General features: G+C 39.6%; 1 protein-coding gene across 1 annotated transcript; it reads left to right on the top strand.

Annotated features, from left to right (window-relative positions):
- Nucleotides 1-10,042: 10,042 nt before the first annotated feature.
- svbp (small vasohibin binding protein) lies at nt 10,043-12,960 on the top strand. Its single transcript, XM_082533637.1, has 3 exons — nt 10,043-10,178; nt 11,180-11,305; nt 11,403-12,960. Exons 2-3 carry the CDS (start codon nt 11,192-11,194, stop codon nt 11,487-11,489), a joined length of 201 nt encoding a protein of 66 aa, XP_082389763.1. The 5' UTR covers nt 10,043-10,178; nt 11,180-11,191; the 3' UTR covers nt 11,490-12,960.
- The last annotated feature ends 269 nt before the right edge of the window (nt 12,961-13,229 follow it).

Below are 13,229 nucleotides of genomic sequence, written 5' to 3'. Positions count from 1 at the left end.
ACCTGAAGGGCTTAAACGTAAACCATAAACTAAAACTCAAAACGCAGGGTCTCATAATGACATGAAGAAATATTTAAAAAAAATTATTTAATATGAAGGCAGAGTGTTACAGGAATGTAAAGAATGTAGCCTCATGGGCAGCGTAGTCCGTGCTGCATGGACTGCCATACCCGTTATGTGTCTGTGAGCGAGGGAGGGAGAAAAAGGAGAGTCGAAAAGTATGACCACCGACTAGAAACGGGAGCTGGAAGCATGTAAATATAATAATAACCACTTCAGCCAAGAAGAGTGCCTGACGAGCCCAGTGGTAAATACGCTATTAAGACTCGACTGTACGCTGTGTTCGTGTTTTCCTCCGAAACAATAAGTTCCGTTGGAGCAGTCTTTCAACGCCTCTCTCTGTCTCTGGCTAGCAAAGTTGACCCAGACAACAAAGTAAAGCTATTTTTCGGCTACGAGCCCGACATGAACCCAACGCATTAGCCAGAGGTCCCTTTACGGTTCACGGTTCGGAGCCGCGGACCTGTTTTATATACGCGCGGAATAGTTTTCTATAGGAGATCGCTGAAAAGTGTTGAGTAACGTAATGGAATACACTACAAAATACATGTTGGGGCATGCATTCTGTAATCTGTAGTGGAATACATTTTAACCTTCCCAACACTGGATATCTACATAATACTTATCTACTCTTACTCCTCTTACCTTCAACCATGCACGCACTTTCTTGTAGCATTTTCTGTTTTACGTTTAACCACTTTGTAAACAGTGCAGCCAAACTCCCTCTCCAGTGCTTCAGGTTTGATGTATTGCCCAAGGACAATTTGACACGTGCAGGAATCGGGGATCAAACCAACCAGAGAGAGGCTGAGAGGGATATTTGGAGATAAATATGTATTTGTACATTTGAAAGAGAAAACAGAAGCCATTCGAATAAATATAATGCAGTTTTGCTTGCATGGGAACACATGCAGGACAAACACAAAACAGAGTCTGTTTTGATATTTGAGAGACTAGGAGAGGAGACAGGAGATTAAGATTTAAAGTCCCTCAGTCTCCAGGAGGATCGGGTTGGGGGTCGGGGTCAGTTTTTCCCCACAGATGTTTTTTGGGCGGTTTAACATCAGTGTTTGCTAAGTGTTGCCTTATTTATGTTATTCAATATACCAAAGCACCAATGACCGTTTTTAAAGTCCTCAATCTGATCACTTTTGATCAGTTTTGTTTTAAAAAAAAAATCTCATCCTATTTATAACAATGCATTGAGTAAGACTGTGGTTAAAAGGTTTGCCAATCACAGCTTGATATGTTATGCCTGTGGAAGATCAGAGCTGTAGCTGAAAACTAAAACTTGGGCTTGACTTGAGGTCATGAAAATGAAAATGTTACTGCTTTGTGAATCCCCCAGTCCCAGACTTAACAGGATCAAATGTGCTGGCTAGTTAAAAGTAAACTCTCAGAACAAAAACAAAAAAAAACATAACTTGAAGGCAGAAAGTTTGAACATTTTAATATCTCGTTTGTAAATTTGAAGGATTTTAGAATTAAGTACTCAACGATATGCTTGTTGACTTGGCTTTGGGAACTAGAGACTTGAAGCAGGTCTTGATCTGATAAATCTGTCATTTGAGTTGAACCTGACCTTACGTAGATTTTTTGGACCTTTTCTTTGACTTGAAATGTGCTCTGAGATTATTTTGATGTCATGAAACTACATTTTGACTCAACCTAAAGGAATTTACACGGATGCGATGGCGAGGTCTTACCATCAAGGACTTTAGAACTGCTTTGGTTCTTGCTCTGGCCAGTTTGAGACTTGATCTCAAAGGATTTTGACGTATTTCTAGGACTGAGGTTCAAGGTCTTAAAACTTGACTTGGCTTTGACCTCAGACATGGTTAGTCCACTTGACGTCCTATTTACTCTGATATGCTAAAGAAGTGACTGAACAAAAACTCACCTGAGATTTGATCTGGATCAGATTTTGTGGATCTTACTGTGCAACGTGACAGGTTCTTGCAGTTAAGTTCAAGTAATGTTCAAGTCAAGTCTCCACCTACCCCTATCCTTGCAACACAACTCTGCAGACAACTTTTAAAGTGCTCATGAGCAAGTTACTCACCTTTCTGCTGCACACAGAGCTACACCTCTAGCTGTGAAAGTGATGCAGAGCGGTGTTAAGAAGGCATGAAATCTGAAAACCTTTCCTGGCTTCAAAAAAATTAACCTCAAATACTAACTGACAGGAGTGTGCGCATATTGTCATGTTTGTGTGTCTGCCCAAGTGTGCGTGTGTGTGTGCTCCATCATTTAACTGACCCCTGCTTGTCAGGTCACATCCTGTTCATATCTTTTTTGCTGGTTACCACTTGCTGTTTGCTTTGGCGGCTTTAGGTCTGTTGGGGTTCAGGTGTAAAGAGAGCAACCGAGTATGTTCGCACATTTGTGTGTAGCATGGCGCGCAGGCCTTTGTGTATGTGTGTACAATAACTGTATGTATGTGTGTGCTCCCAGTTATTTTAGGCACAGTCGCCATGGCCGTTTATTTTTAGGCCTGAAAGACTGTGTGTATGCATATGTGCATGTCTACAGGGATTTGTACACACTGTGCTAAGGTGTGTGTGTGTGTGTGTGTGTGTGTGTGTGTGTGTGTGTGTGTGTGTGTGTGTGTGTTTTGGCAGAGGAGCTTAGGAGGTTGTGGTGAGTTTGTGTGTTCAGGGCCGCTGGTGTGAAAGAGCAGTCAGAGCAGCGCTTCCCCCTGGAGAGAGGGTTTAATTTAGAAGAACAAGGCTCCTAACACACTCTTGTGCTGTTGCCGTCTCCTTGGCCTATCACTCCACACCTCATCCCTCCCCTTCTCCAGCTCTCTCTGCCACTCTATAAACCTTTAAGCATCTCTCCATCTTTTCTTCCCTTACTTGTTAACCTTTTTATAGATTTTATCTCACATCTGTTTCTTTGATTGTATAATCACACATTACTGGGTAAAAGGTTGCCAATAGTAGGTCAGCAATCTCTCCATTACTTTATTGTCTGCTATGATTTTGATTAATGCTATAAAGTTTTCTCTGAGGTTTTTTGTTTGTTTGTTTTTTCAAGCATTTGCATGTCTGGTTTCTTAGTAATAAATCACAAGTCTGGATGCTCATCAGGCAGGACTGTCAGAAATCCTGAAGCAGAGCAGGAAGGCTCAGACTAGGGTCATCAGGACTTTCAATTTCTGTCCGTTCCCTGTTTGTCATGGTTTGTGGTAGCTTTGCAGTTGAAAGTTTGGTCTAATATCATGTTTTTGTCTAGGCTGTGTTCTTGTTCATATTAGGTATTTCTGGTTTTCCCTGGGAGTTTAATTCAATTCAGTTTTATTTATACAGCGCCAAATCACAATCACTATTGTAAGGTACGCCCTACAATAATACATAACAATCTCTGTTCCTAATATCATGATTAGCTGGGTTATGTTCTTAACTTTAGTTGGTTTGTATTAGTTCCCTTATTTTCAGTTATCTACCTTTACGTTTTGGGACTCCACACAGCATTGCACATTGATGTTTAAGCTATATATAGATATTTATATATATATATATCAACAACTTGGTCAATAAAATAGTTAAAAACAGACATACTGTAACTAGTAGATACAAATAAAAGGCAACAGTGGGATAGGAAACAATGATAAAACTGCTAAATCAATAAAAATGATTAAGAATATTATGAAATAGTAATGAAGATCAGCAGCAGCCCAGTATAACTGTAAAAAAAACTTTTTAAAAAAATGAAATGGATAAAACAAGCAGATGTTTAATAAAACTGAGTGATTATTAACATCAGACTGAGATTACCGATCATGACTGCTGATAGGTCTGGGTTTTTAGTTTGGCTTTAAATATGGATGATCTTGGAGAATGCCAAATATAAATTGGCAGATGTTTCCAGTGTCTTCCAGGGAAGAAATCAGGCAGTCTGCTCTGCTTGACCTGAAGGGCAAAGCCTGTTTGTAGCTTCCTAGCATTTCTTGATGTCATAGTCCATGAAGGACCTTCAAAAATAAGCATTTAAATTTGAAAATTAATGCTAAAACTAAGAAAGTTTTCACTGATTTCATACAAAAGTTCATATTAAATATAGCCAAAGTTTCACATGAAGTCAGTCTGCATACAAGTAATCCCTGTAAGTTAAAAATTAATGGGGGACAAGCAAGCTAGATAAGCTGTCTGCTCTACTGAACTCTACTTTCACTGCTCTGAGATCAGTCACCTCTTCCACTTTGTGTGGAAACAGAGCAGACAGCTCGAACATAAGCTCCGCTTTGTCATCGTAACAGATACATTTTCTGTTACTGACCACATTAGCCAGCTTATGTAATGTACGGTACTTAGACGGCAGTGAAATAACCCCTTTAACCACGTTAGCAAAGAAATTCTCTAATCAAGCTGAACAGGCACAGACGCCACCAGCGCGTTCAGATCAGCCTTTCTGAGAAATCACTTGATTGAGTGAAGGGATACGTTTAACCAGCTGTTTTGTTGATACACCTTCATTTCCCATGAATGTATTTCGTCCCCTCTGTAGATATTGACAGTTAACCACGTCACATAGTGTTGAAGCTTTTGTGTAGGCATCTCTGTAGTTTTGCTAAAAGAATGGTTCATAAAACAAATCCAACCACCACTTGTCATTGTCAGCTAATAGTACATTTTCAGATTATATCTACAAATGTAATAATATTTCATAATTCTTTACCATAAAGCAAAGATGGAGCAAATGAAGATAAAACAAGAGAGGATCATAATATCTGATTATGTTGTCCCTACCTAAAAGTCAAAGTGATGATAATGACTTGTTTTTGTTAGATCAAGTGTTATCACCACTTGTGTACTCCCCTCTTGTTTATAAACTTATGTGAATGGGACTATATTCTGTTAAAGCTCCTTCCAAGCAAACCTAGCAGCTGCACAATATGAAGGATTTCTCAGCATGTTATTTAAGGTACCATGCAGCTACTAACCAACCCTGCACCACCTTTTCCCTCTGATCTTTTGCTAAGTCTGGTCCCGTCATCGCTGTGGGTGTTTGTGCTTGGCTCTTCCCTGAAATCACCTGTCCATCAAACAGCGTGGTCAGCTCTGTGACGTCTTTCCCCTTGCATTTTCTGTAGGTGGCAGACATGATGGCTGTCCTAACTGCCCAGTTTGTCTATGTTGTCAGTTAAATGACCATTGCTACACAAGACACATCCCCTACTGAGGATTTTTCCCTCAGCTCTTCCAAACCAGCCCAGGTTCCTGCACACAGGAGCAAAGCAGGCAAAGAGTTTAACATTTACACTTCAGCTGCTTTAAATGAACTCTTAGTTGTGCTATATGACCAAAGTCCAGAGACTACTTTTTAACCCCTGTAGCTGATTGCCAAGCTTCATGTGAGTGTTTTTCATTTGCACTGCTGTGCATATGGAGTAGCCGGTCTGGCCGTCGTCTGCAGCTTTGAGCTGAAGTTGTTCTTGGCAGGATATTATTCTGAGGGAGAGCGCTCTCCCATAGTTGGAGGATAAATCCAGGTAAACCATTGGTATGCCGTGTGATAAATCTCTGTGGCATATAGCACTGCCAGAGGGCACACATGCGCACGATCAGACATCAAGTTCACAACAGCAGAGACCTGCAGTGCTGTCAGGTATATTTGGTGTGAAGAGACGGTTTCCTTGCTTCATATGTGAGAGTGTTTAGTAATTCTGTCGCTTCGTAATGACTGTTTTTGTTTCTGCGGTGATGAATGTGTTGTGGACCACCCTTTGGCCGGTGTCAGCCTCACTCCTCACCTAGTTGATTTATGCACTGAAGAGGTGCCCCGAGGGGAGTCTGCTCAGTATGTGTACGGTGTGAGCAGTGCTTATCAGTTACAGTGGACAACACTTAAAAACTGTTTATCTAAAGATTCCTTTTTTGGCCACATATGCAGGTGTAAGATGATGAGGTTCCAACGGGAACAATTTGATGAAGTTTCTCTTGTGAGACGTCTATGTTTCTAATGTCACGCACTCCAATGATCTGTGCTAATGGAAACTGACAGAAATTTACTGCTGGACTGTGGCGACATCTAGTGGCCAGACCTGACTAGAGAACAGCCAGCGCTACGCACCATGCAGTTCCACTTTATCTTGTTGCAGTCTTTATTAGAAACCTCTTAAAATTAGCCTCAACTTAGTTGATACACAGCACATGGTACACAGCAGATGGTAATCGACTTCAGGAGAACAAAGCGATCTGAGCACTCGACCCTCTACATTGATGGGGAGGAGGTAGAAAGGGTAGAAAGCTTTAAGTTCTTCGGAGTCCACATCTCAGCCGACCTTACCTGGTCCACAAACATCTCCCACCAGGTAGGGAAAGCACAACAAAGGCTTTACTTCCTCAGGAAACTACGTCAGGCCCAATTACCCCAAAGACTGCTAGTAAACTTCTACCGCTCCATCAGCGAGAGCCTTCTGACTTACTGCTGCACACTCTGGTTCAACTGCTGCACCGCGGAGGACAAGAGGAAACTGCAGCGGGTGGTGATGGCAGCAGAGCGGGCAATCGGCACCTCACTAACCCCCCTCAGAGACATCTATACTGGCAGACTTCAGCAGAAAGCCAGCATCATCATCAAAGACCCCTCGCACACTGGACATTCACTTTTTCCCCCCCTTCCCTCTGGTAAACGTTACAGGTCCATTAGGTCGAAGGCAAACAGACTCAAGTTTTTACCCACAGGCTGTCAAACATTATCCACCCTGATTGGAGGATGACTGCACTGCCAACACTCATGGACATTACACCTTATTTATAAATCGTATTTCTATTTATACTTCAATGCAACCAACATCCCTACCTCTTTAAACTGTATTTATTATAACCTTATTTAGTATAGTTGCAACAGCACCCCCCCCCCCACTCAATGTGCAATATCACCCACACACACACTCACACTCAATATCACTGATCACACTGCACTTCTCAATGCACCTGCTAGTTAGATGGCATGTATGTAGATGTAAGCGTGTGTGTGGAAATATATGTGTGTATGTATGTACGGATGCATACATGTGTATATATATATATATGTATGTATGTGTGTGTAAGTTTGCAGTTGTGTGTGTATAACTTGTACATATCTTTCTTGTGTAAATGTAAATTTGTCTGTTATTGTGTAAATACTTACGCTATTGTGTACTTCACACACATGGAGAAATGCCAAACTGCCTTTCATTATTCTTGTAACGGTGACAATAAAAAGCTATTCTATTCTATTCTATTCTATTCTATTCATATTACAGCTATATGTGTAGCAAACCGGGGCTGGTGGTTTAGGAAAGTCCCCAGGAAAAGGTGGTTCTCATATAGTTTGATTCCATGTGTGCCCTCACAGGGAACAGTTACTGCAAATCATTAATAAGTTGTTCTGGTGATGAAATATTTTGGTCCCGATGGGTTTGGTCTTTTCCAGGATTTCACGCGACATTAGAGATCACTGATGGCAGTTAAATCCAGGGACCTTTGTTGTGACCAAATGTCAGTCTCTCTGAAGACATATAAGAGATTTGTGACCAACTTCTTGCTCTTGTCCAAGTCATTTCTCAATGAGGTCATAAATCAAGAAATTCTTTTACTTTTATATTGTTCTTTTTTAACCATAAATAACACAGGTTTAAAGAATTTCTGCATTGGCTACACGTATCTTTTTACGTGAAATCTATGAACTATTAAAGGTCATTACAGATTATTCACTAAAAGCACCAACAAGGTGTTCCCCTATTAGCTGAGAACTTGGTGTACCTTGGCATGGTGTGCAGTGTGTGCTTAAAAAATTGGAGTGAAATGCTCGAGTGAATGAAAAAGAACTGGTAAGCCTAAAAAGAAAAATCCAGTAAAGACCTGACACAGAACCTGAGAGATGCATCTGAACCATCTACTGTTCACTGAAGTCAAAACAGAAATGGACTCAGAAGAAAGGTGGCTGTCAGGAAGTTATTCTTAAGGAAAGGGAACAAGGAAAAAGCCTCATGTATGCCAAATTACAGAAATGAAATATAAAAACTGACTAAAAATCAGTGTAAATAGGTCTTATGGAGTTGTGAACCTAAATTTTTAATTGTTGTTCCAAATCAACGTCAATAAAGGAGGTGAGTAGAGAGGTACAACAGTGTCCACAGCCATCTGTAAAACATGGTGGAGGCTCTGTCATGGTGTGGGGCTTCATTTCAACCAGTGTTGTTGGCAACCTTGTCAGAATTGATGGAATTATGAACACAGAACAGTGCTGATTATTGGCAATGGTTTCATTATTAAGTTTGAGTGTGTTTGTATTGTTGGAAGATCAGCCTTCACCCCATTCCGAGGTCCATAGTTGTTCTGATGCAGGTTATCATGAAGGATGTTCTGTACATTGCTGCATTCATCTTTCCCTCGACACTCACTAATCTCCCAGTTCCTGCTGCTGAAAAACAGCCCCACAGCATGAAGCTGATAGCCCCATGCTTCACCGTAGGACTCATATTGGCCTGGTGATGAGCGGTGCATGGTTTCCTCCAGATATAACTCTTGGCGTTCAAGACAAAGAGGTCAATCTTGTTTTATCAAAGACTGAACAAAAAAAAACTAAAAAATTTGATAAAGGCAGCATTGTGTTAACGAATCTTGAGGCAAGTATCTGCAACAAGTCTGTACTGCTGTTCAACTCATAGCCAGCAGAGGGAGCACAATTGATTTGTGTCTGCAAACTCTTTCTCTGTAAAACTACAGGTTACAGATCACAGCTGATGGGAAACCTCTGTCCTTTGGACTAAGCATCAGACATGACCTCAGTCAAAGAAAAACTTAAAAATCTATTGGGTTAAATGCCACAAAATCATTTATGAATATCTTCTTCTTCTTCTTTTGTCACACTTCCTTTTTGGATCACCACAGTGGATCATCTGGCTCCATCTCACACCATCCCTATCATCCTCTATCATAACAACCATCTGCATGTCCTTATGAATCATGTTTGCATATGATTTTACACCAAATGCCCTTCCTACCACACCCTCACTCTCTCTGTGGCTGGGTTCATTTATGAATATCTAACAGTTATAATTCATTCTCAAAGACAGTTAGACTCACACTAATAAATGTAAAGTATTCATAACCTAAACAGCATTTCCTCAGTAAATATATAATAAATTTGATAGTTTGGTGCAGGTCTGTAAAGCAGAACAGGAAATTGCTTGGGTTAAGTCATATTCATGAATCTGAACATGTATATGTTTACACATCTATCAGTGAATATTTTCTTCTTTTTTTCATGAATACAGACATAAACATGTCACAGTACACATACAAGCAAAAAAGGATCAGCATTTGGTAACAGTTTTTTTTAATGATGCAGACATATTCTGAAACAATTTGCCAAATCTACCAAAATTCATGGAGTTTGCCTTAATGTGGGATCCAGAATTATTGGTTTTGTTTTTGTTTTTTATTAGATTTTATTTTATTTTATTTTAACTTTTTATTTTTAATTCAGTTTCAGTTAGTTTCCAAAATGTGTTTGCGCATTTCAGTTTAGTTTTTGTTATTTGAATATCTTTGATTCTAGTTTAGCTTTTATTAGTTTCAGTGTTAGTTTTAGTATATTTTTTTTTAATTATTACGCCAGAGAAACGATTAAGGAATATCAGTATATTTTATTATATTTCAACAGAAACAGTTGGAAGAAGTTGACTCAGTCTTGTAGACATACAAAGTCTCAATAAACATGTCCATAAAAGCCTGATCAGGAAGTTTGTGACAACTTTTTTTTTATTATTTTTATCAGATTAACAAATACAAAACTAAGACTATTTTCTCCACATTTTTTTTCTTTGTTTGTTTGTTTGTTTATTGTTTGTTTTTTAGTTTTCCAAGTTCACAAACTACATAAGACCTATCGAGGGCACCAATGTGGTTTTGTTGCCTCTAGCTGACCGCAAATTTGAATAGAAAAAGAAGGAAAAATATCCGGAACCTTCCACAAATGCCCGCAGACTAAACACGGACTTGTTTGTTGGTAGCACTAGTGATCGTCTAGTAGCTAGCTGCAGTCAGTTTACAAGCTGATTAAGGGTGGTCAAAGCACGTTATAACGCCTTTTCTACTTGTTGTCTTTACTTTGTCAACTGTAGGGTAAGTGTACCATTATCAGAATCTAAAATGCTGCTGCCGATTGAAATGTTACTCTATTAAAACCAAACTCTTAGCTCGCTAATATTAGCTACATGTACAGAGACGATCTTGGCGATAAAGGATTAGAGCTGCACATTTAGGACGTTTAGATTTCTCTTTTTGTGGAGCACTTGACTTGTGTCGGCACAGCTGTTTTCGCTCTTGTTGCTGTTGCAGCTTTACAGCCAAAGCTAACGCTCATTTATCATCCATTAACTCCGTTAATGGTTTTTGTTCGAAAATAAGGGGGAAAGATCGTTAAAACTTCCCGCTGTCCAGGGAATGAAAATGTAAGGTCCTAACTAAACTCCTAAAACTGTGTAAATGTGGAACGCATTCATCATAAAGCTGGTTATGACACTGCCTAAAATACTTGTTTAATTTCCTAAACATACAGATGAGAGAAGGAGCAAAATCACAAGTTATAAAAGGCCTACATACACAAACACACACTGGATAATTGGAGGGAAAGGGGAGGGGTGATGTGATGCATTTAAATAAGTATTTAAATGTATAAAATCCACAATTAGTTAAGTAAACTTGATATATTTCTCATTTTGTGGGTCATTTTTGTTAAAAGTTGCGCTTTTTGTGTCTTAATCTTCTACATCAAAGGGTTTAGTTCTCTTGTTTCCTTTTTTATTTAAATGTTCTCAAATTTCTGTATTGTGAATAGTTGCCACCTTGATGTCACGGCTGTATAATTGGGCAGTGGATTGTAAACCTTGAAACTACAGCTTCTCTCACCCACTCGTTTTTGTTGTTTTCCTCATTTGTTTGTTTCACTAGCTGTTCATTAGGTTTAGCTAGTTATGTGTTACTGAACTCTTCTTGATCACATTAGACAATCCATCATGATTTGCTCTCATATTGACTCTATTTTTAGCCACAATATATGGTTTTCTTTTTAATGTTTTGTCACTATGAGACCATTTGACGCTCGTCTCTTGTTACATTTCTAGTGGACCATCACTATGGAGCCTGCGTGTCGTAAAGACAAACCAAAGCTGAACTCAACCCCGACCAGAGGAGACAGAGCCAAGCAGAAGTCTGCACAGCAAGAGCTCAAGCAGCGGCAGAGAGCAGAGGTGGCCATCATCCCCTTTTGTTATTAAACCTAGCACACATACCCCAACCTAAAATCATAAACAGACATTAAATTTGATTGCTTTCTTTCATTTGCAGATCTATGCTTTGAACAAGGTGATGACAGAGTTGGAGCAGCAGCAGTTTGAGGCCTTTTGTAAACAGATGCAGTCACAAGGAGAATGATGCTCTGTCCTCCCTATTTTACACACCCTCCAAAAACACCATGGAGAGACACACACACAGACTGCTCTCTTATATTCAGCTGCATCTCTGTTGTTGCCACCTGCTGGAAACAATTTAAAAAGTATTTGTTTCTGGTGTTGAATCAGGCAACATGTGACATTTAACAGACTCCAGTTCCTGGCCCTGCAGCGGACTTGAAAATGCCACACATTAGTTGTTGTAAGCTGATGTTGAGGCGCATCAGGTTACTGATGTTTCCTTTCCCCGAGGTGTGCATGTGAAAGGTGTCCAGGTCAAACATACATAGTGATATTTTTACCTGCTTTCTTAACCCAGGAAGTCTCTCAGCCAACCGGAAATGGGTTTAAGGCTGATATCCATGAGAGGAGAGATGTTTTTGGACCTCTCCTCTAACAACTCATTGTCACTTTGCAACAGTGAGTTGTTAAGAGCCTGTTTTGACAGAGTGCTTTATTTTTAACTTCTTAATATTTAAAGCTTGCTGCAGGCGTTAAAGTACCATAGTAATGAGGAAAAATCACAGCTTTACTGAAGAAATCATCAGTTTTGGCACAGCTCCGGTCATAAACATTGCTAGTCTGTACATTATGCTCTCCTGACTTGTTGTCACCTGCCTACGTTTTTATTAGGAGTATTTTAATATCCTGCTATCACTCCTCCACTCCACTGTGTTTTTCAGCCAGTACCTTACAGTGATGTCTCACTCTGACCCAATCACAGACTGTAGAAGGTCACATTTTTATGTCCTACTGCGAGTGAAGTCTATTCTATCTGTCCGTGTGATTTCCAGTGATGGTATGTGTTCTGTCAGTCTGTCTGTTAGTTATCCGGATGAATTTGCCATCGTGTGTGAATTTTGGCCCAGCTTTGAACTGTTTCAGCTGATCTGGATTCACGTACCTTTGGAAGCCTTCTTTACCATTACTACATATGTAGTGTCATACATTCTTAAATACATACCCTGTTGTATAAGAACAGCTGTCCTGATGTTTTGAAGAGAATATCACAAACTAATTCAGAGGCACACATCCTTTTGGATTCAGGGACTTCTAGGTGGAGGTAGTGGAGCTGCAGACTGGTGGAAGTCTTGGAGAAACAAAGTTCTTTGGTCCATGTTAGCTCTTCAGATTTTGTCTGAAAGTTTTCATTCTCTTACCAGCATACTTAATGCAACACTACGCTCCGCTCTGGCCATGAGGCTGTGTTTCAGTGATTCATGAACACAAACTAATAGTAACTTTAAAATCCATTGTCCTTAATATCTGTGTGTTACCACAGCTCATATAGACTCGTCAGAGTCTCACTGATCTGTTCACGAGCTACTCCTGCATGTTTTTGCCACAGTCACTAATTTTGTAACCTATAAATATTTGTATTGTTTGTTACCCTATGGCATCTACTCTGACCTGAGTATGATTTATAAAAAAAATAAAAAGTGAGTTTTTTTGAATATGTGCTTTCATTTCTTTGTGTTTTGACAAAACTTTATCTGTCAGATGAATTAACACAAAAAGCCATCAACAGCAGCTACTTCCTGAGTCCTTCATCTCCAAAGACACCAACAGATCAGCAGCTCTTATATTTAACACCCCACCTTTTTTGTAAGGGTGTGGTGGTAAGATTACCCCTCTGCTCTGTAGCAGAACAGAAGTATTAAAAGAAAAATATTTGAATAAATTACCGAACATTTGTATATGATGTATTGATTCATGGTCCATC

The sequence above is a fragment of the Aulonocara stuartgranti genome (genome assembly GCF_965226115.1).
Source record: "Aulonocara stuartgranti genome assembly, chromosome: 5".
NCBI lineage: Eukaryota > Metazoa > Chordata > Actinopteri > Cichliformes > Cichlidae > Aulonocara > Aulonocara stuartgranti.
The sequence above is the reverse complement of the archived record's forward strand: the minus strand, read 5'-3'. Positions and strand labels throughout refer to the sequence as shown.

Excerpts from the sequence above, each read along its gene's own strand:
- svbp (XM_082533637.1), top strand. The coding sequence starts at position 11,192 with ATGGAGCCTGCGTGTCGTAAAGACAAACCAAAGCTGAACTCAACCCCG. Across the intron at positions 11,306-11,402 it reads AGCAGCGGCAGAGAGCAGAG|ATCTATGCTTTGAACAAGGT; the intron begins GTGGCCATCATC and ends TTTCATTTGCAG.